This window comes from Durio zibethinus, chromosome 12 (assembly GCF_047325235.1).
Source record: "Durio zibethinus cultivar Kanyao isolate XHJ-2024 chromosome 12, ASM4732523v1, whole genome shotgun sequence".
Taxonomy (NCBI): domain Eukaryota; kingdom Viridiplantae; phylum Streptophyta; class Magnoliopsida; order Malvales; family Malvaceae; genus Durio; species Durio zibethinus.
In genome coordinates this window covers 3647206-3672648 of record NC_143173.1, presented here as the reverse complement: position 1 = coordinate 3672648, position 25443 = coordinate 3647206, and the positions used below count along the sequence as shown (strand labels likewise).

Below are 25443 nucleotides of genomic sequence, written 5' to 3'. Positions count from 1 at the left end.
GAAACTTTTAAAGGTTTTCGGTTTTGCATATTCAAAAGTTTTTAAAAATTTTTATTTTGTATAAAATCAAGAAAAAATCTAAAAATTTACATATATAATTTTTATCTATCAATTTATAAATGAGCTTATAATTATTAAAAAAAATCTTTTTTTTGAAATACTATAAAAATTTGTTAGATTGAGATTTTTTTTTCAATTGAATTTTACTTCTAAACCCTAAATATAATTTTTTTTAATTTATAGAATATAAAAATTTGATAAGTTATATAATTTATTATATTTGAAATATTTAAAAATTGAAATAAAAAGTAATTTAGTAATTTCATTAAAAATATAAAAAAATTATGATTTATCATTTATACCAAAAAAAAATGATTTCTCATTAAGCATATAATTATTTTTACAAAATATCGAGATAAATAAATTATTCGATCTTAAAATAGATCAAAACAAATTTTATCTTGCAAAATTTTACATTTAAAATTAATGCCAATTACAAGTCCTAATAATTTGAATCCAAAATTATTTTATTATCTCCTATTATGGAACCTTCATTATTTTTTCATTGGTACCGTTAATCCAATATCATATAATTTTTTGTTAATTAAATTGATATGATATCTTAATAAAATCATAATTTTAAATATTATTTTAAAAATTATTATTTAATATACTATGAAATTTTTTAATTTTATAAATGAAATTAAAAAACTAAAGCATATCTCATTTTTATTTTAAATATACCTAAAAATTATGTGTTATTCTATTAACCCACTTGTGAGTTCTAAAAAATTTTATTGTCAACATATTTAATAAATTCTTTTATTTTAATTATAGCATAATAATTCTTAATATTAGTTTAACTACATAATTACATTAATATTATATAATATTAAATTAAGAGATACCATATGAAAAAATTTTTCTTTTCTCAAATAACACTTGTTATATAAAATATGTCATTTCCTACGAACTTTTTTCTTGATTTTTTTTTAGAATTATAATTTTTTTACGTAAACAGTAAAATTTTTTAATTTCATAAATAAATATAAATACGTTAATTTCAGTTTTTTCTTATTTATTATTACATAGATATCCAAAAAAAGCATTACTCAACCTTTAAAAGGACCAATTTTGCTATATAAAATAAGAATTCTTTTTCATTTTGTATAAAAAAAGTTTATTTTAAATTTTTAATGTTTTCCTCTGTGAATTTTTGTACATATTTCTTGTTATTTTATGTACACACGTTTAGAAAAGGCAATTTGATCCATATCGGCAGATTCCAACTTAATATAATTTCTTAGGGTCGATTTTTTTTAATTAGATATTAGATTAGATTAGATCAAGTGATTAAAAAAAATTATAGTTGAGTTAGGGTCGAGTTTTAGGTAAACTCAACTTAATATATATAAATTATTTTTTTAATTAATTAATTTTATATTTATATATTTTATTTAATTTGTATTTTAAAAATAATATTTTATTAATTTTAAATCAAATCAAATCAAATATAATTTTATATAATATTAAATTAAAATGGATCGAATCAAATTTAAATTTAAATTTAAATATAAAAAATTAAAAAAATAAATTAAATTTAAAATGAATAAAAACATGCTTCGACTCGACTTATACAAAGATCTATAGATTACTGGATGCAAGGGAGGGAAGAGAATTCAAGAAATGAAGAGTTATTTATTATTCGTTTTAATTATAGATAGATTTTGGTGAACATTTATTTGTGACATTAATTGTGATTTCAGACCAAAAAAATATACTTTTTCAAGTGGTTTTAAATATGTAATTAATTAACGTACCAAAAAGATGCCATGAATTTATGGCACATTATTAAAGTGTTTTATTTTGAAAAAATAATAATAATAATAAATAAATAAAACATACTGGGAAGTTGTTAAATCTTCAGCATGTGATTTTTGAATAGCAGCGTTTCAAGTTATTTGAATAATAAGTGGTGTAGTTTTTAAAGGAGTAAATGATATATTAATATTCGTAAGTTATTCAGATTTGATTCGAAGAAAATTTGAATTTATTTTGATTATTATTGAGTCGAGCTCGAGTAACTCGATTTATCGATCGAGTCGAATTCGAGTATTCTTATATCTGATTCGAGTAGTTCACGAGCCTAATCAAATTTTTATATTTAAATATATTTTTATTATTTTAATTAATAAACTATTTCAAATTCAAGTTCGAGCATAAATAATCGAACTCTTATCGAATATACGAATCGAGCTTATTTTTACGTATTAATCGAGCTTAATCGAGCGAGCTCGAATAGCTCGAATTTGATCACAAATCGAGCTCGAGCTTGAAAAATAAAACTCCATTGAATTCGAGTTGAGTATCGAGCCGCTAGTTATGAGTCAAGCTCGAACTTCTCACTGTGTCGGCTTGATTCGGCTCGATTTACACCCTTACTTGTATTGATATGATATTTGCGCTTTATTATGGGTTAAAAAATTTTTATACCTATTTAAAAAAAAATGAAATCAAGACAAAAATAAATAATTTTTCTTAATGTAAATGATTAAAAACTTAACTAAGCATTAAGATATATTTTATAAAGATTACAAATGCAAAAGAAAAAATATTGAGGTGTTAAGCGGGTAAATTTATTGAGTTTAAAATGTTAATCTCTTAAATTAATATTTTAAGTAATAACTTAATTAATATAATTAATATATAAATATATAATTAATAAATAATAAAATATATATACTTTTTTATATTTATTTCAAAATAAATCGAGATAAAATATTTTTACTTGCTTTTAATTCTATGTTCTTTCTATTTAAAATTTTGCTCCATCTTAATTTGATTTCGACTTAAGAAAAAAAAAACTATTATTCCTTATTGGATAAGAATGTATCGAAACTTATCCTATACTGCTTGTTTTATCATCTTAATTCACAAAGTTTATTTTATTATAAAATTTATCTAATTAAAAATAAAAATAAAATAAAATAACCCAAATGATGCTGCTAGTCAATACTTTGATTGAGCTCCCTTTCTAAAAATATTATTTAATAAAAAAAGTTTTAAAAAAAGCAAAAGAAGGCTAAAAATTTTTTAAAAAAAATTTATAAGATGTCATATGGACACCTTATTAAGCTTCAAAATCTAAAATATTAATTATACGAATATCAATATAAAATTAAGTAAATAATAAAATATATATTTTTATATATATGAGGTGAGACAACGTTTAATAAATTTGTTTCTAACTCAATTCTAATTGTTTACATAAAACCTTGGTTTGATTAAAAAAAAAAAACACATGTATTAGATTAAGATGAATCAAAATATATTGGATAGGGATTATTTTACCAATCCTACTTTCATTGATTTTTCCTTTCAAAATATGTTTAATTAATAGTAAAAACCCAAAAAAACAAAATTAAAAAAAGAAAGAAAAAGAAACCAAAACAATTTAAAATAATTTAAAATTTTCATTATACACAAACTTTAATATAATATTTTTAATGGTTATTTTTTACTATAATTTATTTTATCATCACTGATGTTTTACTATAAAATATGTTTAATTAATAGTAAAAACCCAAAAAAAAAACTTAAAAAAAGAAAGAAAAAGAAACCAAAACAATTTAAAATTTTCATTATACACAAACTTTAATCTAATATTTTTAATGGTTATTTTTTACTATAATTTATTTTGTCATCACTGTTATTTTTATATTCAAACACATATCTTATTATCAATTTTTTATCTATTCACTATAATTACTAATCTCAACATTTCTATTATATTCAATCTTATTAAAATTAATTTTACTGTCCATTTAAATGAACCTTACCTCTAGTAATAGACATATAAATATGGAAGATAAGATACAAAATTATTACTATACTTAACTATCATGACTTAAAAATATCAAAAGTTAAATTAATATTTTGTAAGTATTTCAATGAGTCAAATTTTATTTAAAGAATACTCTTGTTTATTTAAAGGAATTTCAATAATTATATATGATAATTTAAAATATAATACGTTGACATAACATAAAAATAATATAAAAATATATAAAAATAATATTATTTAAAATTATAATAAAATTTTTATATAAATTTAACAAAAAATTTAAAAAAATGTATTATTTATTTTTTTATATTAACATATATTATAACATATAATTTTTATATAAAATATGATATAAATATATAAATTATTAATATGTAGCTGTATAAAAAATACGTGTAGGCTTATGTACCAATACCGGTAAACAACCGTCTTCGCTATCTAGAATTCATGAGCAGTACTTTGTCTTTAATTATTTTATAGAATCTATCCTCTTAAAATTAAAATTTAATTAAAAATTTTTTTTTCAATTTAAAAAATAATGTCTATGGCCTGAGCCAGTGGACATTTAAAAAATCCAATTAATCGACCATATTAGGCAAAAAAAAAATGGAAACCCATGGGCCATATTCCTGCAACCTATACTGGTAGGCCCATGTTCACTTCCTAGTCTTGCTAGCCAATTTCCTTTGTGCCATGGGACTATAAGGAGTCATGCTATGTCGAGCCGACATGCTTGGGCCGATCACAAGTAATATATTTATTAATAATTCATTTTAATATCTAGCTAACATGCAAGACAACTTTTCAAGTAAAAGTACATTGGACTTAATAATAAAGTCTTATCTCATAAAAATTTGAAGTTTAATTCAAATAATTCATACAATACTTTTAAGAAGTAATATTTAATAAATTTAAAATTAAAATTATAACTACGATATCAAAAGAAAACATCTTATGTAATTAAATTAATTAAAAAAATATTTAAAGTAGAAAAATAAAATGAAATGGTAGAAAACTTTGTATTAAACATCCAATTTAAAATCAATTAACAATAAATAAAAAGATTCAATTTGAATATAAGTTTACGAGATGTGATATAATATCATTTTAATAGACTTTCATTACATGTAAGCAAAAATGAAAGAAGCATTCTACGTGACAAATTTGAAAAGAATAATAATAAAAAATCTTGACTCTAATATTATATTAAGCATCTAACTTAAAATACAATAAGTAAATGGATCTAATTTAAATATAAAACTATAGGATATGGGATAGAAATATTTTAACATATGGGGTAAATGAACAAGCTAGAAAATAGGAGGACAAGGATGCAAATATAGGTGAAACAAAACTTGGCTATTTTGTTAAAGAGGTTGAAACAAATTAAAGAAATCATTGAGTGAACTAGCAAGTTTTAAAAGCTCTATATAGAACAAACGATAAACATATGTAATAACTCTCTTTAAAAATGAATATGAGAAACATAAAAACCTATATTATTAATGATCTCGGGTTTAAATTTTAAAACAAATTGAGTATCTTCTAATTTTATCTAGTGTGATATGTTATTATAATGTTAAAATTTTAATTTCATTGATCAAGATTTGATATTTTGTGTAACTTCAAATACAAAAAAAGAAAGTTTTTGAAATTAAAAGGAGTGCTAGCCCTAGACCGATATTGCTAAAGAATATTGTGGGAAATTGGTAAAAACAATCCCATTGGTCATTTAATTAGTTTTCCTAATATGATAATGGATTGATGAAATTGCTATCCATGAAACATGTAAGAGTAGTTGCATTTATAATAAAATAGGAAGAAATTAATAGCCTTAAGCTAAGGGGTAGGATTTTAGATTTTCATTTTGAGAGTATGAAATTGAATCTTAAGAAGACAAATGTGAAAGTTATGGAGTAGAAAAGGGTTATATATTTTTGTTTAATTCAAAGCTCCAATAGCTTTCATCGAATTAATTAAATGGTTAATCGAATTATGAAATAGTGAAATATATTGTTTTATATTTATTATTTTTTCACAAAACCCTACCCTAAAATTTCTTTTCATCCTCATTTTCATTTCTCTCGAACCCCTCACTCAGCTGCCACCCTCCCCTCCACACAATACACATGCTAAAAACCCTAAGTTCTCCACTTTTGCTGCCCTTATTTTTGCCGTTACTATCTTCACATAATGATTTTCTTGCTATCTCTCTTGACTATTATCATCTTCGCTCTTATCAAGATTCCTTATAAGCTTAACAAAGACTTCCTTGAAGATGCAAGAATGTAAAAATTATGTTTCTTTTCCTTGTTATCATGTGAGGTTTTTATGGCATTTTCAAATTCTCCTATTTTTCAAGTTGGGTGCTTAGTTCTTTTGAAAATTTCAATTTTTCTTAAAGTGGAAGGGTTATTTGGATCGTTTCAAATTTGGAGATTAAGTTGGTCCTTTATCAAAAGCACTTGACATGGCCTATATCACATCCATATTAGAAAATCTTCTTCTTTAATTCTCTAACCCTGCCAAAAGGGCAAAGCATTTCCTCAAAGCCTATATCCTAATAGCCGATAAGAATTGATTGAGTTGGTAAGATTCGAATATTTCATTTGTAAAACTTAGATTTGAATCTTACTACTACCAATCTCTTTTGGTGGATGATCTATAAATCTAATGTAAGTTTTCTTTAAAACCTGCCATCTACCTAGGTTCTAGATTATAGAAGCCTTCCCTCACCCTAAACTTTTCATGAGAAAAAAAAAAGCCTATGTTCAAACAAGAGAGAGCAAGTTGAAACCTACACATTTTCACCTTAATTCAGATCTAGGTAGAATTTGTGTTCAAAAATACTTAGTAAAACTGAAAAATACTAGTGACTCAATGGTACATTTCCGTCTTTTAAATATGAAAATGATTGCAATGAGAAGGAAAACCACTACCCTATAGAATTAGGACAATACTTGCCATGACATTTCAAAATCAAATGACAGGCAGCATGCATCCATTGGGGTCCTTTTTTAATTATAAAAAAGGTTCGGTTGCTACACATCATGAAGATTTTTATATATTGGCCCTAAGGCTACAATAAACCTATAAATAATTTTGTTAATAAATTTAATTTTTGTTTATTTATATTTATTATTAAATTTAATAAATTATTTTAAAAAATAATTTAAAATTTGTTAATTAAATAAAAAAATACGAATATAATAAAATTTATTTATATTCGCGAATTGATGACAAACATAATTCATTAAAAAAAAAATCTCACCAAGTTAATTGTCAATTAATGATGTTTTGGCAACTTTTCGAACAGCAGACTGATAGCTTAACAAAGTAAGCAATGTGCAATCAGTGGATTTTAGAACTCATTCACAGCATATAAATGATTTGGTTTGAAGGCTAGGTAGCTTGACTATTTTCATTTTAATTTTATTAATAGGCTAGCTAGACTTAGCTTGTGATATTCTTGCTATGTGATCAAAATAAAAATTTTATACTATTTTAGAAATTTAATGCAACTTTTTATAATTTAACATCTAACTAAACTTTTTAATTTTAATTAATTCTTAAAGTTGACTATTTTTCCTTAAAGAGACAAAATATCAAAAATCAAAGAATAGAATATATATTTTAACTGAGGCAAATAACTTTGAACAAGAATCAATTAAAATGATTAAAACCATATTGAGGTGGGAGAGCAAGTTTTTAAAATTAGGAGTGAACATACCAATTTGATCAATTAAAATTGAATGAATTTAGTTAAATTGATTTGATTAATTTGATTTTGATAACAATTGATTAAATAAAATAGTTTAATCGATTTATCAAGTTGGTTTTTATTTTTAAAATTAATAATTGCATCAATTGAATTAATCGATTTTTAAAAATAAATTTTAAAATATATTATATAATATAAATATATATAATATTTTTTATGTATATTTTTTAGAATGATAAATATGATATTTGTGGCAAAATTATAAGATGAATTTTATTGTATCTAGCTTGATCATACGTTGAAAATCCACTTGGCAGCCATTTGTCGTACCATATGCGAATTTGGGATCCGTCCCTAACCCTTCACTTTATACATGCTTTCAATAATTCTCTGCCCGCACACAAGCTCCTCCAGGTAAGTGATGGTGTCGATCCTAGTGGTGCATCCAGGAAATTATTGTCTGGAAAGTATTTAGCCTATAGCATCTTATACAGAATGGTTTCCTTATTCCTTAATATCCTCCAACACTACTTACCTAGTACTGCCAAATTAAAGCATTCAAAGTCACGGAAACCCAGTCCCCTTTTGCGTTTAGACCAACATATCATGCTCCAATTTAGCAAGTGCATTCCCCTCATGTCTTTTTAAGAGCTCCACCAGTGTCTACTAGTCAAACTATTTAATTCTTCGCAAAGTCCTTTTGTAAGGGAAAACAGTTCATAGTATACACTAAGAATGCTTGTAAAACAGACTTGATAAATATTTCCTTTCTACCTTGGGAGAGAGTCCTTTTACTTCAGTGCTGGATTTGCATTTTCATTCGATCAATCAAACTCCTAAAGGCACGTCTTTTATTTCTTCCAACCATTGAAGGAAGCCCTAGATATTTTTCTGCGTCGTTAGTAGCATTGACCCCTAGCTTATGCTTAACTACGTCTCTTGATTCATCAGAGGTATTTCTGCTAAAGAAAAGCAATGACTGCTCGAAATTAACCAGTTGCTCTCCATATTTCTGTAATATTTACCGCTCCCTTTCGCTTTCCACAGTATTTGCTTTAAAGAAAAACAGACTGTCATCCACACTTTTTTTATTTGAACCAACCATGGATGAGGAGGAAAATTATTGAGAGGCATAAGTGCAACTTCCTTTCTTGGGCCCCTCAAAAAGGCAAATGGAAGGTTGGCTATAAAAGCAAAAGTGGGTGTACCAAAACATTACAAAAAAAAAAAAAAGTATATCAACGGCTAAAGTGGGTCACCAAAACAAGTTTATGAATATATACTGTATATCATCAACGGCTGCCATTAATTTCTGGATTCCATTGTCCGCTTTTTCTTTTTCGATATTTATTGTTACATAAATTCTTTTCAAAGTTATTATTTACATAGTATTAGTTTTCGAAGAAAAAATTTTAAAAAGTTTTTATATTTATCAATGGAATTTTTTTTTAATTTTCTGTTCTATGCAACATTAAGTGAGAATGCAAAAAATATCAAAAATAAAAATTTAAGTGCTTTAAATCCAAAATTTAATCTAATTAATTTGTACATCCTCTTTAAAAGATAATTTTAATTAAATTTAAAATTTAAAATATAATAATAGCAATTTTTTTAATCAATCTCTCATGTAAAAAAAGTTAAACACTTCTCTTCTAAAATTAAAATTTCACTTTCTTTGATATTTCTGAATTAAATTTTCTTTTGTTTTTATGAAAATCGACTTTTTTTTTTAGATTTTTATTATTTTTTACCCTTTAACTATGAAAAAAATTTAATATAAATATAATTTCCTCCATGCCAAATTGAATTTTCACTTTTTTTTTAAAATTTTTTAAGTTGTTCCTACATTATATTAGTTTATATGTCCACGTCCTTTTTTTTTTTGAACACTTACGACTCTTACTTTTCTATATGTGGTCTATATTTATTTTGCTATTTTTAACTTTTAACATTAAAAACTATAGGACATAAATTAGTACTATAAATTAGTACATAAATCTTTTTGTATAAGAATTATTTTTATGCGGATTGAAATTTGTATAATTTAGCATGATAAAATTAAGGTTTAAAAATTATAGAATAAAAAAAAAATTATGCCTATATTATCTTAATAAGAAAGTTAAATATAAAAATAAAGGTTCAAAATTTAGATTATAAATTAAAAAAAAATCATTTGTATAAATATTACTCGTATTGATTTATTGATAAACCATTTGGATGTTGAAATTGGAACTTCACATTAAAGAAATGTGAGCCCCAACAAGAAGATAAAAAGCCCCACCTCTCCCATGCTTCCCCTTCGACTTCGAGTCCATATCCACTTTTCTAGTCCTTGAGCCGAATTCCTTCATGGAAACCACTCCTCAATGCAGCAAACAAACCAAGAATGATTCCTTGGATGAAACTGTAGGTGAAACCCTTTTGCCAGGCCTCCCTGACGATCTAGCTCAACGCTGTCTCTCTTCTCTATCTCCTTCCCTTCTTTTCTCTGTTTGCCACCCATGGCGTCGCCTCCTTTACTCTCCTTCTTTCCCTCCCTTCTTCTCCCTTTATGCTCTCCTTTCTCCTTTGCAAAATCCCACTACAAGAAACCTTGGAGAAGTTGCTTCTCAAAACTCAATTGAGTTTTTCTCTTTTGATCCATTATCATCAGCTTGGAGACCACTTCCTAGACCTCCACAAAACCCTCCTCTTCATCTCCTCCATCGCCACCCTTCTTTTCTATCCCGGAACCTTCCAATACAATCCTTGGCAGTCTCCAACCATTTGGTCCTCATAGCTGCCACCACTCACAAGCTTTTCCCTGCACTTTCCAGCCCTTTAGTCTTCCATCCAGAGTCCAACCGCTGGTTTTATGGCCCCCAAGTCTCCATCCCACGCAGGTGGTGTGCTACAGGCTCAGCACGAGGGGTGGTCTATATAGCAAGCGGTGTTGGCTCCCATTACAAACCTGATGTAGCGAGGTCAATGGAACAGTGGGATTTAAACAAGAAGATTGAAAAATGGTGTTGGGAAAACAAGGCACAACTCAAAGACGGAAGGTTTAGCAGAGAAGCAGTGGAAGCAGTTGGATATAGAGGGAAACTTTACATGGTTAATGTCAAAGGCAATGCAGTGAAAGAAGGTGCAGTTTACAATGTGGAATTGGACAAATGGGAAGACATGCCTCCAGGAATGGTTGCTGGTTGGACTGGGCCAGCAGCGACAATGGATGAAGATGTGATTTATGTGATTGATGAAGTGAAAGGTTGTTTAAGCAAATATGATGGTGAAAAGGATTGTTGGGTGAAGGTAATTGAGTTGGAACAGCTTAAACGTGTGGAACAGATAGCCGCAGGGAGAGGGAAAATTTGTGCCGTTTCAGCAAATGGGGAAAGCATTATAGTGGTGGATGTTGGAGGAAGAGCTGCCAGGTTTTGGGAGGTGGCGCCGCCTCGTGGGTTGGAAGTGGTTGCTGCCCATGTTTTGCCTAGAATTAGTAGGCAAGAATAGTCAATATTGTTAAAACTAAGCCCCGTTGAGAATCAAGTCATTTGTTTGCTTGCTTGATTGTTTTTCACCTTTTTTAATTTTTAATTTTATGTTTTTAAAGTATATATCTGCTTTATAAAATGTTATATTTTGGTGTAGTTATGGCAACCACTAGACTTATTTAAGAGTTCTAATATCTATTTTGAGTCAAAAATTCGTTCAAATTTTAAGAGAGTTGGACAAAAAATTAAAATTTGTTGAATGGATTTGGGCATAATTTTTAAGTTTGTTTATGTTTAGGGTCAGGTCTTGGATAAAAGAATTAAAATCCGAGTTCGGCTTAATCGAATAAAATATATAATTAAAATATTAGAATTGTATAAGTATATAAATGTTAATTTTAATTTTTATATTTTATTTTATTTTATTTTTATTATATAAATTAGATTCAATGGATGGATTTAGAATTTAATATTTCAATTTGAGTCGAGCGTGGAAAGATTTTGAAACCCAAATTATCGGATCAGGTCAGGTCTAAGCAAGCATATAAACTATTAATATCAAACATGGATCCGACCCAAATCGAACTCAGCTCGATTCATAAATACCTTTAGCAACAATAATAAACATGCATAAATGAAGAAAAAGAACAAAGTTGTAAGCAAGGCACTTCTAGAAAGCTTTATGAAGGATAATAATCTTTCTACTACGATGCAAATGGACTCTTGAAAATGTTATCTCTACAATACAATTCCTACCATGAATAAAATGAGATTGCACTATTATTTCTTCTTAAACTCATTTGAACCAAGAACACAAAGAAGAGTGCAAAAAGGAAATTTTGATTTTAATTTTTGTAAATATGTAAAGGTGTTATTAAAAATGTGTTTAGAAAAGTATTTATAGACCTCAATAGGTGTTTCAAACAACCTTTCACATAAAAGTATCATTCAAATTAATTGATGTAACTTTTGGAATGAAAGAACATTTTTAACGAACTTATTTTTAGTTTCAAGATGTGGGTACTCGGATGCTTCTATTTCAGAATGTGAGTATTTGAAAACCCAACTTATGATATTCGAATGCTCTCTCTCGGATTTTTAGTTTTCCTATCAAGCATATGGGTATACAAATGCCCAACTTAGTTAAGGTATTTAAATGTTTGCTCTCTAACTGTCAAATTTGATTATTTTGAAATAGAGTAATTGAATGTACCTTACTTATTTCATTCCAAAGATTATTTATAATTTTTAAAACATAATTTTATCAAAAAATGCATTCTACATGATTTAGAAAACCAACATTCTTACTTAGAAAACATTATTTTTTGGTAATATATATATATATATATATATATTTATATAACATAAAAATTTTTAAATGGTGGGAATTGAATTGGGCAATATCGGGGGGAGTAAAAGAAATGCTAATTCATTGTGCAAAGGCCTCATTTAATGGAGTGATAAAAAAGAGATGGCTAGCAGTGTGTGGAACCACCTTCTGGTCAGTTTGACTGGTAAAAAATGAAACAGTATTTTAAACAAGAATTTTGAAAGAGATGAGGTAGTGTTCCTTATTAAATTAAAATCGTTATTTTGGATAAAAGCTGTTGAAGAAGAAGGTGGGATAGGAGAGGCAGAATGGTGGGCGAATCCAAAAGAAAGCCATTCAACTGTAAATGAAACATAGACGAGAATGGACATTCAATGGGAGTATCCAAGAGGGAATGTGTTAAAGTTTAATGTGGATGGATTGGTTAAAAGCAAACTAAGATCGACGGGATGTGGGGGTGTATTAAATAGGGATAGCAATGGATCGGGTTGAGGCAGGTTTTTGCTCGTCTCGAATTTGATCGACTTTATATTCACAATATTCAAATCCAATTTTTTTTATTTTTTTATACTCAAACTTGACCTGATATTGTATAAAGCATATATGATCCGATCTGACCTGATTAAAAATTAATAAAATATTTTTAAATATAAAATAATATTTTTAATATAAATATAAAATTAAATATATATATAAATATAAAATTAAATAAATAATTAAAAATAATTTTTTTTATATATATAGGGTCAGGTTAGGTCAGGTCGAGTTTGTCTAAAATCCGACCTCGACTTTTTTCTACTATTACCTGATCTAAAATTCGATTTTCAAAATAAAAATCGATCTTAAGAAGTTAGGTTGGGTCGGAACCCGCTAGGAGCGGGTTGGGTTGCCATCCTTAGTATTAAAATATGCAACATGGCTCATAAGAAGATTGTTTTATGGTCCTTTAGGAATTCAAGATTCAATTTAGGCTAAGGTAATGGGAAGAATACTATAAAAAAATTTTTATATATTGACATTTGGTTATACTGATGGTCAAATTACGTTAATAAAAGACTTTAACTGATGGTTTTTTAATATCATCTGAATATACCATACTTATACTAACATTTTATTTAACCATCCGTACAAATAAAATTTTTTTGACAATATATGACTATTCGTGAGCTAACCGTCAGTATAAGCTCAAACAAAAAAAAAAAACTATTGGCTTTCATTTGGGAAAAAAATATGAGGTGTTTGGTAAGGGATTATTTAAGGCATTTTTTGTCAGAAATGCCTTGAATAACCCAAAAAATACTAAATGGATTGATCGAACCTACAATCTTATGGTTAACAACTATATGCTCTAACCAATTGAGCTATTCTAATGTTTTTATAATTAAAAGCTATTATTTAAACTAAGAATAATCTCCTCATAGAAGGAAATATTCAAGGTGTTTTGTATTAAAAATGCTTTGAATAATCATATTTAATTTTTATGAAGGGATTATTCAAGATGTTTTTGGCTAGAAAACACTTTGAATAATCCTTGAAAAACCCAAAAAAAGCTAAATGGAGGGATTGAACATATGACCTTATGATTAACAACTATATACTCTAACAAATTAAGTTACTCTAGTATTTTTATAATTAAAAGGTATTATTTAAACTAAGAATAATCTCTTCCCAAAGAAGATTATTCAAGGCTTTTTCTGTCAAAAAAGCCATCAATAATCTTTTCTCTTTTTTTAGGGATTATTTAAGGCGTTTTATACTAGAAAACGTCTTGAATAATCTCTTGAAAAACTAAAAAAATGTTAGAAAAAGAGATCAAACGTATAACCTTATGGTTAACAGCTATATACTTTAACCGATTGAGCTACTCTAATATTTTTATAATTAAAAGATATTATTTAAACTAAGAAAAATCATCTCCCATAGGGGATTATTCAAAGCGTTTTTTGCTAAATACGTCTTCAATAATCTGCATTCATTTTTTTTTAGATTGTTCAAGACATTTTTGGCCCAAAAAAAACCTTAAATAATCTTATTTAATTTTTTGTAAAAGATTATTCAAGGTATTTTCTAGCAAAAAGTGCTTATTCAAGGTATTTTCTAGCAAAAAGTGCCTTGAATAATCCCTTCATAAAAATTGAAGGGGGTTATTCAAGGTGTTTCTGACAAAAAATGCTTGGAATAATCTTCAAAATGTTTAAATCATTTTTTCCCTCCACATCTCGCCGACTCTACATACTTAATCTCCACCTTCTACCAACTTTCTTCACTTCTCATTGACTCTACAAACTTAAACCCATCGACACCCATTTTGTTTTAGAGCTAAATCAAAGTTGAAGCATCAACACTTTAGTAATTTCTCAAAGGTATTTTTTATTTTTTGCATTTTAATTTTGTGTCATCGAGCATGCCTTTTTTTTTGTCCTCCTACTAACATTGGCTTTGATGATTGAATGTTTTGTAAAGAAGTAATAGCTTAAGACGATTGAATGTTTGGGGTTCACACAATTTGTACAAAAAAACCCAAATCTCTGTAAGTAGTGATTTAACATATTTACAACCTTGGTGCAGGTACAATAAAATAGTAAATTACATTGTTTAAAAAATATTTCCTAGAATTTAGTTATTAAATTACATATTTTTTCTATATGTAGGCAATGATAATCAGCTTATAAACAAAATCCTAGATCCATTATATTTAGATAGTGGGTAGCAACCCTTTAGAGACATTTAAACAATTTTGAAGAATTCAACAACTTCAGCAGTTGCTTGGATTGGTAAAGTATGGGAAACCTATAATAGTGGACAAAATCTTGTTAGCAATTCATTTGTTTATAGTTTCTGGTATGCTTAACTAGACCTTGGGAACATTTCCTATGTTAATTGACTAGTAAAAGCTTAATTTGACATGAATTTTTTTTATTAGGTTTTACTAATTAAACAGGTATTTAGACCAACTTGGGATAGCATCATCTTACTTTGAAAAATTTTTTATTTACTTTGAACACCATGTTTGTAGGATTCAATCATAGATATTAGTTTTTTTTTTTTTTTGGATTTGGTATAATGGCGATAGTTCTTAACATTTTTTAAATTTATGGATTATAAAGCAATTTGGTTGTTGTTTTATTTCAAATGTTATTAAATATTTTTACTTTTTTATATATTTTTATTTTATATGAAGCCATATCATATTATGATTATAAATAAATTAATATTAATAATTCAAAATATAATTCAAAAAAAAATTTTACCGACGCCTTAAAATTTATACCGATGTGTTTTACTATGAGAATATTTTAGGTTATACTGACAGTCATCACATAAGGCTATACTGATGGGCATTGACCGTTAGTAAAAGATATATTGACAAAGACATCATCGGTATAAGTTGACAAAATTAAAACATACAAGTCAATACTAACGGGAATAACCATCGGTAAAAAATATAATGCAAAAAATATAATAATTGCCATACCAATAGCTATACATATAGTGACATACTAAAATCGTTAGTATATTTTTGTTAAATAATTCGATAGCTTAAAAACTATTAGTATAGGTTTATACTGACAAAGGATATACTGACTATTATAAATTCATCGAAATAGATATTTTGACCGTCAGTATAAAGTTTATTATGTTATACCGATAGATTTTTAAGTTTTACTGATGATTGTTTTAGCATCAGTATAGAGTAATTTTTTTGTAGTAGAGTTGGAAGAGATTGATCAGTTAAAAGAGATAATAAGATATGTGGATTTTATGTATGTCTACAGGGAGGCTAACGCTTTTACAGATTCATTACTAAAAATGATAATGGATTCTACAATTTTATTTCATACTTCGTTATAAGAAAGGAAATATGTACTCATAGAATACAGATAAATTTAGGCATTGGAAGAATGGTAACAGCTGTAATGTCGAAAGTCTGTTGCATGTAATTTTGATTTTCATTAATAAAAGAGTAAATAGTGTAGGTAATCCTTAAACTTTAGGCCAAACTCTATTTTAGTCCCTAAACTTTAAAAAATTCTAATCGAGTCCTTAATTACCCAAATGTGTATCAATATAGTCCTTCCATATGTTGGACCATCTAAATTAGCAGAAAATCCCAAGTAGCATGACAGGTAACCTTTAAAAACTTAAATACATGAAATTTTAAAGTTGACTTAAACATATGTAATTAAAAAATATGAAATTAAAAATAAAATAAACCTAAAATCTACACATTGTGATAACTTAATTTTCACGTTGTGATAACTTAATTTTGTTTTTTCCTGCATTAACTGCACTGAAAGCTAGAGTTAAGTAGCAACTCTACCTTCGCCAAATGAAATGCAAAGGTTCAAATTTGATATTGTTAAAACTAATCTAACTCTTTTTCATTCCAGATTCTAGCGACTTCTCTCTTCCATCTTCTCTTTTCTTTCCTTTAAAATTAAAAGGAAGAAAGCAAGAAGAAATTGAGAGAAAAAAAATTAATGAAATCATTTTCATTTGTTTCATATCTGAGTGATAGGTTAATGGCATTAGTTGATATTCAATATGGCAAAGGTAGCCTTTTGGTTCCTATTTTGTGGTATCTTGTGTTGGAATTTTATAGGCTCTTCTTATTACCCATAAAAATAAAGTTTCTTGTTATATATGATTATAGGAAACTTGGGCAGTTTATCTTTGTTTTTGTATTAAAAAAATTGAATCTTATGAAGAATTTGAGGTTATCTTGATTTGTAATTCTTTTTATTAGTAAATATATATATGAGCAATGGATTGATACGAATTTGGGCTAAATTCTTTCATGAATTAATACATGTGTTGAGTTAGTGTACATGTATTCACCTGATCAGTGAAAAGCAAATCTTTGTTGAGTTAGTCTAATATTCAGTCTTTAATTATATTATGTTTTGATTTATGGTTTCTTTTATTTTTAATTTTACATTTTTTAACTACTCATGTTTAAGTCAACCTTAAAATTTCACGTATTTAAATTTTTAAAAGTTATGTGTCATGCAAAGCGAGATTTTTCGTTAATTTAGATGGTCTAACAAATGGAGGAACTATATTGGTATAAATTTGGGCAATTAAGGATTTGATTAAAATTTTTTGAAATTTAAGAACCAAAACAAAATTTGATCAAAAATTTAAAGACCTTAAATGCTATTTTCTCTTAATAAAATGATTGGCTGAGAAAAAAAAATATATATATACAACATAAAAGTATAAGTATGAATTGCACTTATGTACAAGTTAAAATTTTTATACAACATAAAATTTATTTATTTGTACATTGGTATACGTTTGGGTAATTAAAGATTTGAGTAGAGTTTTTTAAAGTTTAAGGACCAAAATAAAATTTAATCTAAAATTTAGGGACCACATATGTTATTTACTCTTAATAAAATGATTGGCTGAAAAATATATATATATATATATATATAAAACATAAAAGTATAAGTGCGAATTGTATTTACGTACAAGTTAAAATTTATATTTGATACATTATCAGTGAATAAGTGAACTATATATATATATATATATATATTTTCACATTATCAATTAAAGTATGTCAACTTTAAAGTTTAAAACTTTTTAAAAATAAATATATTTTGGATTCTTTAAAGTTAAAATTGTTGTTATATTATGATTCAATTTTAAACTTTGTCATTATATATACTTTACTTTATCATTATATTTTTAATTTTGTTGATTTTTAAAGAACAACTAATAAAACTTGCATAGTTCTTGTATTAATATTTTGAGTATCAATAGTTCAAATTTATTTTTCTGATTGTTTAAATTAAGATGAAACTAAAATAATATAAATTTTCAGAAATTAATGGACTTATTTTCTTAATAAAGCTTTTTGTGACCTTTTAAGAATGTATTATTTTCATTTTTAGCATAAAAATTGCATGTTTATCATCCGTAATCTTCTTAAATTGTTTTCAAAATCGATCTTTCGATCAATCAACCGTTAAAACCTTGATAAAATTTGGCATATCAAGGTCGTATGTCTATCCAAATGTTCAAATCTACTTGACTTAAATACATGCGTATGATTTTGATATATCTTATCACACACACATATATGAAAATAAAAAAAATAATTTAAAAATAATTTAAGAAAAATATTACAAATATTATAATTTAAAATTTAAATTTATTAAATATTATCTTTTAAAAATAATTATGTAAAAAAATTAAATTATACTCCGATGATCTCTTCTTTATTATTGAGAGAAAATATGGTTGATCATATCATATCTCTTTTTACATATCATATTGTTTATGATTCATATCTTGACGTGCCTATTTGAATAAAATTAATTAAATTCAATAAAAAATAGTCTAAAGGATTGGCATGGCTCATTTAATAGCCTAACCCTAGATTGTCTCCAAATACGGTGGTTGTGTGGTCACATGCAGTTCTCTAACCCAAACCATTGCTTGAATAAAACAATCATATATGTTCATGATTCATCTCAAATATTAGGGTTATATTTATTTTGCTTATTTTTCAAGCATTCATTTTTTCTTCATTTTTTGTTGGATAAGAATTTATTACAATTTTTCAAGTACAAGAAAAAACAAAAAATTTCATGGATTTGGTAACCTTGTTGTGTCGTGTGCATGATTACATTTCCTTTTTATATTTTGTCAAAACCATTTTAATTTAATAAATTAAGTGGCATAAAGGCTAACCAACACTGTGGACTAAACCAAAAGCAACTCGATGATGACATGCAATTACATTCACTTGACTTTACGACCATTTCGTATATGTATTTAATGAATATGAAATTTAGTCTAATTAATTTATAAAAATATTTTTAAAATAAAATATTTAATAATTTTAAATTTTAAATTTTAATATTTGCAGTATTTTTTCTATACCTAAATAAAAAATTTTTTTTATGCTTAAGACGCAATATTTTGAAGAATATTATAAAATTATATGTGCAAGTAAAAATTACAAATCCAGTGATAATAAAAAAATTTTTTAATTTCAACATACATAGATATCCTACTGAATAAAAAAGCTAAAGATCCCTTTTCAATCATCATTGAGGCATGTCCTAAAATCAAAGGGAAACACTGAGATATTATTATACATGAAATGAAGTTTACAATTTCTTCCATGCATTTGAAGATTGAAGGAAAGAAAAATGCATGGAGGGGAAAAAGTTTGGTCAATAGAGAAAAGTAAGAGATAAGCAGGAGAGGGTGTTGGGGGGCTCACATGAAAGGCTAGAAATTAAAGATTCAAAGACAAACGAGTACGAAAAGGCATCCAGCCTTAACTTTCGTATGAACCACCAAATGCCCAACAACTCCTCAGCTTTTCTTATTTATTATTCTCGTTAATAACAACACCATAAAAGGCTTGATGGACCTTTCACCTTTTAATTTGATGGACCTTTCACCTTTTAATTGACAACTTTTAATTGAAAACGGATCAAGAGTTTTTATTTGTTTTGAGTCTGATTTAATTTTATATTTATTAAATTTAATTTTAATTTGATTTGATATTTTTTTAATTTTTTTATATTTAAACTTGATTTGATTTGATCCGATAATATATAAATCTTAATCGATTCGATTTAACCTAAAATTAATAAAATATTATTTTTAAAATATAAAATATTATTTTTTAAAATATAAATATTTAAATATATAATTATATAAATATATAAATAAAAAATTATTTTTATATAACATTGAATCGGATCGAGTTTTAGATAAATCTAAACCCGACTTCTTCTTAATACTATTTAACCTGAAATTCGATTTTCAAAAAAAAAAAAATTCGATTCTATGGGCTCAGGTCGAAACCCGTCGGGAACGAATTAGGTTGCCCACCCTAGATCTAATGATTTTGATACGATTGAAAAAAATATATAAAAATAATTTATTTTATAATTTTGAGAAAAATATAATTTATGCTTAACGTATAGATTATGATATAATAATTTTATTTTTTATGTATTTAAATAATATAAATATGATATAAATATATAATTTATTTAATTTATTTCTCAATTTCATATGATTTATATTTTCTTGAGTTTTAATTTTATGGATTTTGGTTTTATCGAGAATATTACATAATTTTAATGTGATTTAATTACAATTGTAAAATCTGAAATTATATTTATTAATAAAAATTATATTTATTAATTTAAAATATTTAAAATTAAATCTATCATTTTATTATGAATTAAAATTTTGTAATTAAAATTAAATCTCATCAAAATTTAATTGTCTGTTATTTAATTCTGGCATAAAATTTTTAAATAAAAATCACATCACATGTAATAACTCCAAGATTTCTATTTTTATTCTTGGTTGGCTCTTACTACTTTGCTATGATGATCATCGATCTTGTCATGATTTAAAAAGCTTACTTAAAAATCTTGGATTCTTTTTTTTTTTTTTTTTTAAGAATATGAAAGCTTGAATACGTAGGTATATATATATATATATATGCAGCAAAAGTTCGACCTAAGACAAATGCCCACCACCATACTATTTCTTGCTGACGAAATTGTACGTCATTTTTTTTTGGTAAAGGATGCTTGTTTGGGTTTTGGTTTCGTTTTATTAATAATTTTTTTATATTTTTTAAAAATTATAAATATTAAAATTTGAATATCAAATTTATTAAATTTTACCTTTTGAAATAATTATAAAAATTAATTAAACTAAAATTTAAATTTATTTTATTAATTTTTATTTACGATTTTATAATAAATTGGTCACAACTATTATTGCGATTTTTAAGTAAAATTTAGTCAGACATTGAAATTCTTAGGTATGCAGTCTCAGCAACCATCCTTTGATTGTATCCAGCCAGTAATTAATAAGCCAATGAGGAGAGAAAGTTAGCAGTAATCCATTGAATTGGTCATTCCTTTCTTTTCAGTCCCCTCATGCTTGAATAAGGATAAGCAAACCCTAAAACAGCCTGTATGAGTAAGAAAATGCGTCTACCATCGTCTTGTAGTAATTAGTAAGCCGGCTGTTGAAATAATGAGGGGCTAGCTTACTCAATACCATTGGAGCATCATCTTCTTCGCTCCAAGAGAAGGCCACTGTCCATCTGTCATCGGCTAATAGCACCTGAATTATGACTAAAGATAAATTGAACAATAATGGACTTACGAGTTTTAAGTAAAATTTAGTTACACAATGAAATTATGATTAAACATAAATTGAAAAATAATGAATTTGACATTTAATTTAATAAATTTATATAATTACTCTTAAAAAAAATATTTTACAGATTTAATTTAAATCTCATTATTTCCAATTTTTACTTGTATCCCACACTACAATTTCTTTTATATAAAAAATAGATCAAATAGTCATAGTACTGTCACTTCCTGTTTTAGTTCTTCTATTGTTTATGCAAAAGGAAATCCATTAGACATTATAACACTCACTCACACACACACACATATATATATATATATATATGTATCAATTTATAATAAAATAAAAAAATTTAATTTTATACGTTTTACTAACAATTGATTTCATTGGATTCAAAAAATAAGAGTAAATTTTTTTGTCTCGTTTCTCTCATCCTTTTTATCTATTGAAATTAATGATTAAAAAAATATAAAAAATTATAAAATTATTTTTGTATAACTTAATCTCTCCATATATATATTTTTTACAAATAATGATTTCAATGAAAAATAAATAAATAAATATATGAAAGGAGGGTTGGAATGAATCATCCTTCATAAGATAGTAACATGGCCCTTCTTGCATCATAGGGCCATTTTAGGCCTTACTACTTTTCCTCTCATTGCTTGGGCTTATTTCCCAGAACTTGAGCCTGCCATTTTGGTTGGTTTTCTCCTTTTTGTTCATTGTTTCTTATGATTTTGTTGAAATTAAATTACAAGTGGAGCAATTAAATATATATATATATATATTTGAAATTAAATTGATTCAAAACTTCTATTTCTCATTGCCTTTTTTCTTTCAAATATATATATATATATATTTGAAAATTTTAAATCTTATTATTTTTATTTTTTTTATTTAATCATGTTTATATTATATTTTAAATTATTAAAGAGGGAAAGTTGGTTTTGAATTCCATTTTTTTTTTTCTTTTGAAGTAATAGGCCACCGGCTTTGCTGCTTCCCGGTTGGTTCAAGGAAATACATTCACAATTTTAAGATAAGGAATGTGTGGCAAACAATGAATCTCCCATCTCTTGTTGCTCCTTTGCTTCTGTTTTTTTCTCTCTTACATTTACGTACATTAAGAAAGACAAGTTGCCTTATAAAAAGGAAAAATAACTTTTGTTTATAAAACAAAGGTTATCCAAAAAAAAAGAGAAGTTGGCCAATTTTATTTTAATGCATTTTATGCCTTGCTTTTCATATAATCATTGACGAATTTAAATTTTTTTGTTTATTTATAATATTAAAAAATATATTAATTTATTAATTTATTAAAAAATTTAAAAATTTTTAAAGTGTTTAAACAAAATTTTCCATTTTAATTTTTAATTTTTTAATTTTTGAGATGGCCACTCTATATGTGGATCTACGTGTTTGTAATTTTTGTTTTGTATATGAAGTTATGGACAAAAATGTTATCAAAATTAAAATCCCAACCTTGCGTTCCAAGAGCCGCCATGCATTGACTATATATATCAGTCTTAATAAAGGTATTTTGATTAGTATATAATGAATTTTAATTCGATCTAATTTTTTAAGGTTGATTTTTTTAAAATTGAATATCAATCAAATCGAATCGGATAATAAAAAAATTAAAATTAAGTTAAAGTTAAATTTTAAACAAATTTTATTTTATTTTATTCTATATATATATATATAAATTAATTAATTAATTTTATAGTTATATATATTTATATTTATTTAATTTTATATTTATCTTTAAAAAAACATTTTTATATTTAAAAAAATATATTTTATTAATTTCAAATTAAATCAAGTCGAGTAAAATTTTATATAATATTAAATTGTGTCGAGTTTGAATATAAAAAAATTTTAAAAATTAGATCAGATCAAATATAAATATTATGTATATAATTAAATCAAATTTAAAATGAATAAAAATCAATTTTAATCCCCCGTTGTCATCTATAATCAGTCTAACTTTCCCAAAGAAAATTCCATGTATTCTTCCCTTTTGTTTTTATTGCTTTAACATTTCCCGTTTATACTAAAAGCAAGTGGGGGTTTTAATATATAATAAGACCGTATTGATTTTATTTGTAAAATTTAAAATATTATTACATGTTTTTTTGATATTTTTTAAAAGTTACGTATTATTTTATTAATTTTATTTGTAAAATTTTAAAAAAATTTTAATGTGATAATTTGTTTATATATATATATTAAATTACATAATGAAAATTTTTCTATTTCATAAAATGTCACTATTTATTTTTTAAATAAGAATTAGAAACTTTCAAATTAAAATTTTTAATTTTTTTTAAAATTTATATTTGATATATTATAATATATAGATTTTATATATTATCAATAACTTAAATGATATAATTTCATTAATAAAATAAATAAAATAAAATTACTTTATCTATAATTAAATTTTATAAAAAAATTAATTTTTATAAATTAATTTTAAAAATTAATATTTACTTATTAATAATATAATATTATTTAATTTATTAACTGTATATAAAATTTTTATATACTAATAATATTAAATATAAACTCTCTCTTTTTGAGAACTATTATAAATTTATAATACACAGTCACGACAAGAAGAGTGCTAAAAGAGTAAAGCAAAAGCAAAATAATATATATATGATGTTAAATGAAGAAGATTGGGATATCAAACAATATGGCGGAAGAAGTGAAGCTTTTGAAGACGTGGTCAACCGCTTTTGGATTAAGGGTTGTTTGGGCGTTGAAGCTAAAGGGTATACAGTATGAAGCATTTGATGAAGATCTATCCAACAAGAGTGCTTTACTTCTTCAGTATAATCCCGTCTACAAGAAAGTTCCAGTGCTTGTTCACAATGGAAAACCCATCTCGGAGTCGCTTGTGATTCTTGAATATATTGATGAGACATGGAAGCAAAATCCCATGTTGCCCCAACATCCTTTGGAGAAAGCCAGGGAACGCTTCTGGGCCAAATTCAACGATGAAAAGGTAAAACTTTTGTTTCTGCAAGTACTGATTTTTGTTTTATATATATATATATATATATGTGTGTATATATATATATATATATATATATATATATATATATATATGGTAACTGATGTGATTATATTGGTGTAAAATATTGATAATTTATGTATTAATATTATGTTTTATATAAGAATTATTTGTTTAATATAAAAAACATTTGATTTTTGTTAAATTCTGTATCATTTTCTTTACTTTTTCTTATCCTTTTTTTGTCATATTATCTAATTCTAAATTATTTTGTCAATGACAAAACATGATGCAGCTTCTACCATCAATATGGGGTATTTTCACCAAAGAAGGAAAAGAGCGAGAGGAAGCTGTTGCAGCATCACTGGAGAACCTGAAATTTGTAGAAGAAGAGCTGAAGGGAAAGAAATTCTTCGGTGGAGAAAAGATAGGACTGGCTGATCTCGTTTTTGGTTGGCTTGCAAACTTGATCTGTGTTTTTGAAGAGGTACTTGGCTTTAAAATAATTGATGAGAGATTTCCATTGTTATTGGCCTGGATGAAGGAGTTTTCGCAACTCCCAATAATCAAAGACAACTGGCCACCTCATGACAAGATGATCATCAGGTACCAAGAACTATATGACAAATACCATCCTGCGAAATGAACTGTTGTTAGGTTTTCCATGGATGGTTTGCATTAAAATTTAGGCATCATATGCCGGCAATAACTTTGAACTGTTTATGCAGACAAGGCCTTTGAGCCTGTTTAGTACTGTTACCATAAACGGGGATTTTCCCTTGTGCTTTATCAAGAAACAGAAGTTGTAATACGAGGGAGATTGCCTTATCAATTTGTTGCTGTTTCTTTTTTTAATTTGTTGGGCTATAATTAATGTTGAAATTCGAGATCCAAGCTAAC

At 25.7% G+C, this 25443-nt stretch overlaps 1 protein-coding gene and 1 pseudogene across 2 annotated transcripts; both read left to right on the top strand.

The window, feature by feature from the left end:
- Nucleotides 1–9841: 9841 nt before the first annotated feature.
- On the top strand, nucleotides 9842–11159 carry LOC111297236 (F-box/kelch-repeat protein SKIP25 pseudogene; annotated as a pseudogene). The gene has a single exon (XR_016326251.1). The product of XR_016326251.1 is annotated as an F-box/kelch-repeat protein SKIP25 pseudogene (transcript).
- Nucleotides 11160–24149: 12990 nt separating this feature from the next.
- On the top strand, nucleotides 24150–25398 carry LOC149515593 (putative glutathione S-transferase). Its single transcript, XM_089769100.1, has 2 exons — nucleotides 24150–24534; nucleotides 24839–25398. Exons 1-2 carry the CDS (start codon nucleotides 24196–24198, stop codon nucleotides 25187–25189), a joined length of 690 nt encoding a protein of 229 aa, XP_089625226.1. The 5' UTR covers nucleotides 24150–24195; the 3' UTR covers nucleotides 25190–25398.
- The last annotated feature ends 45 nt before the right edge of the window (nucleotides 25399–25443 follow it).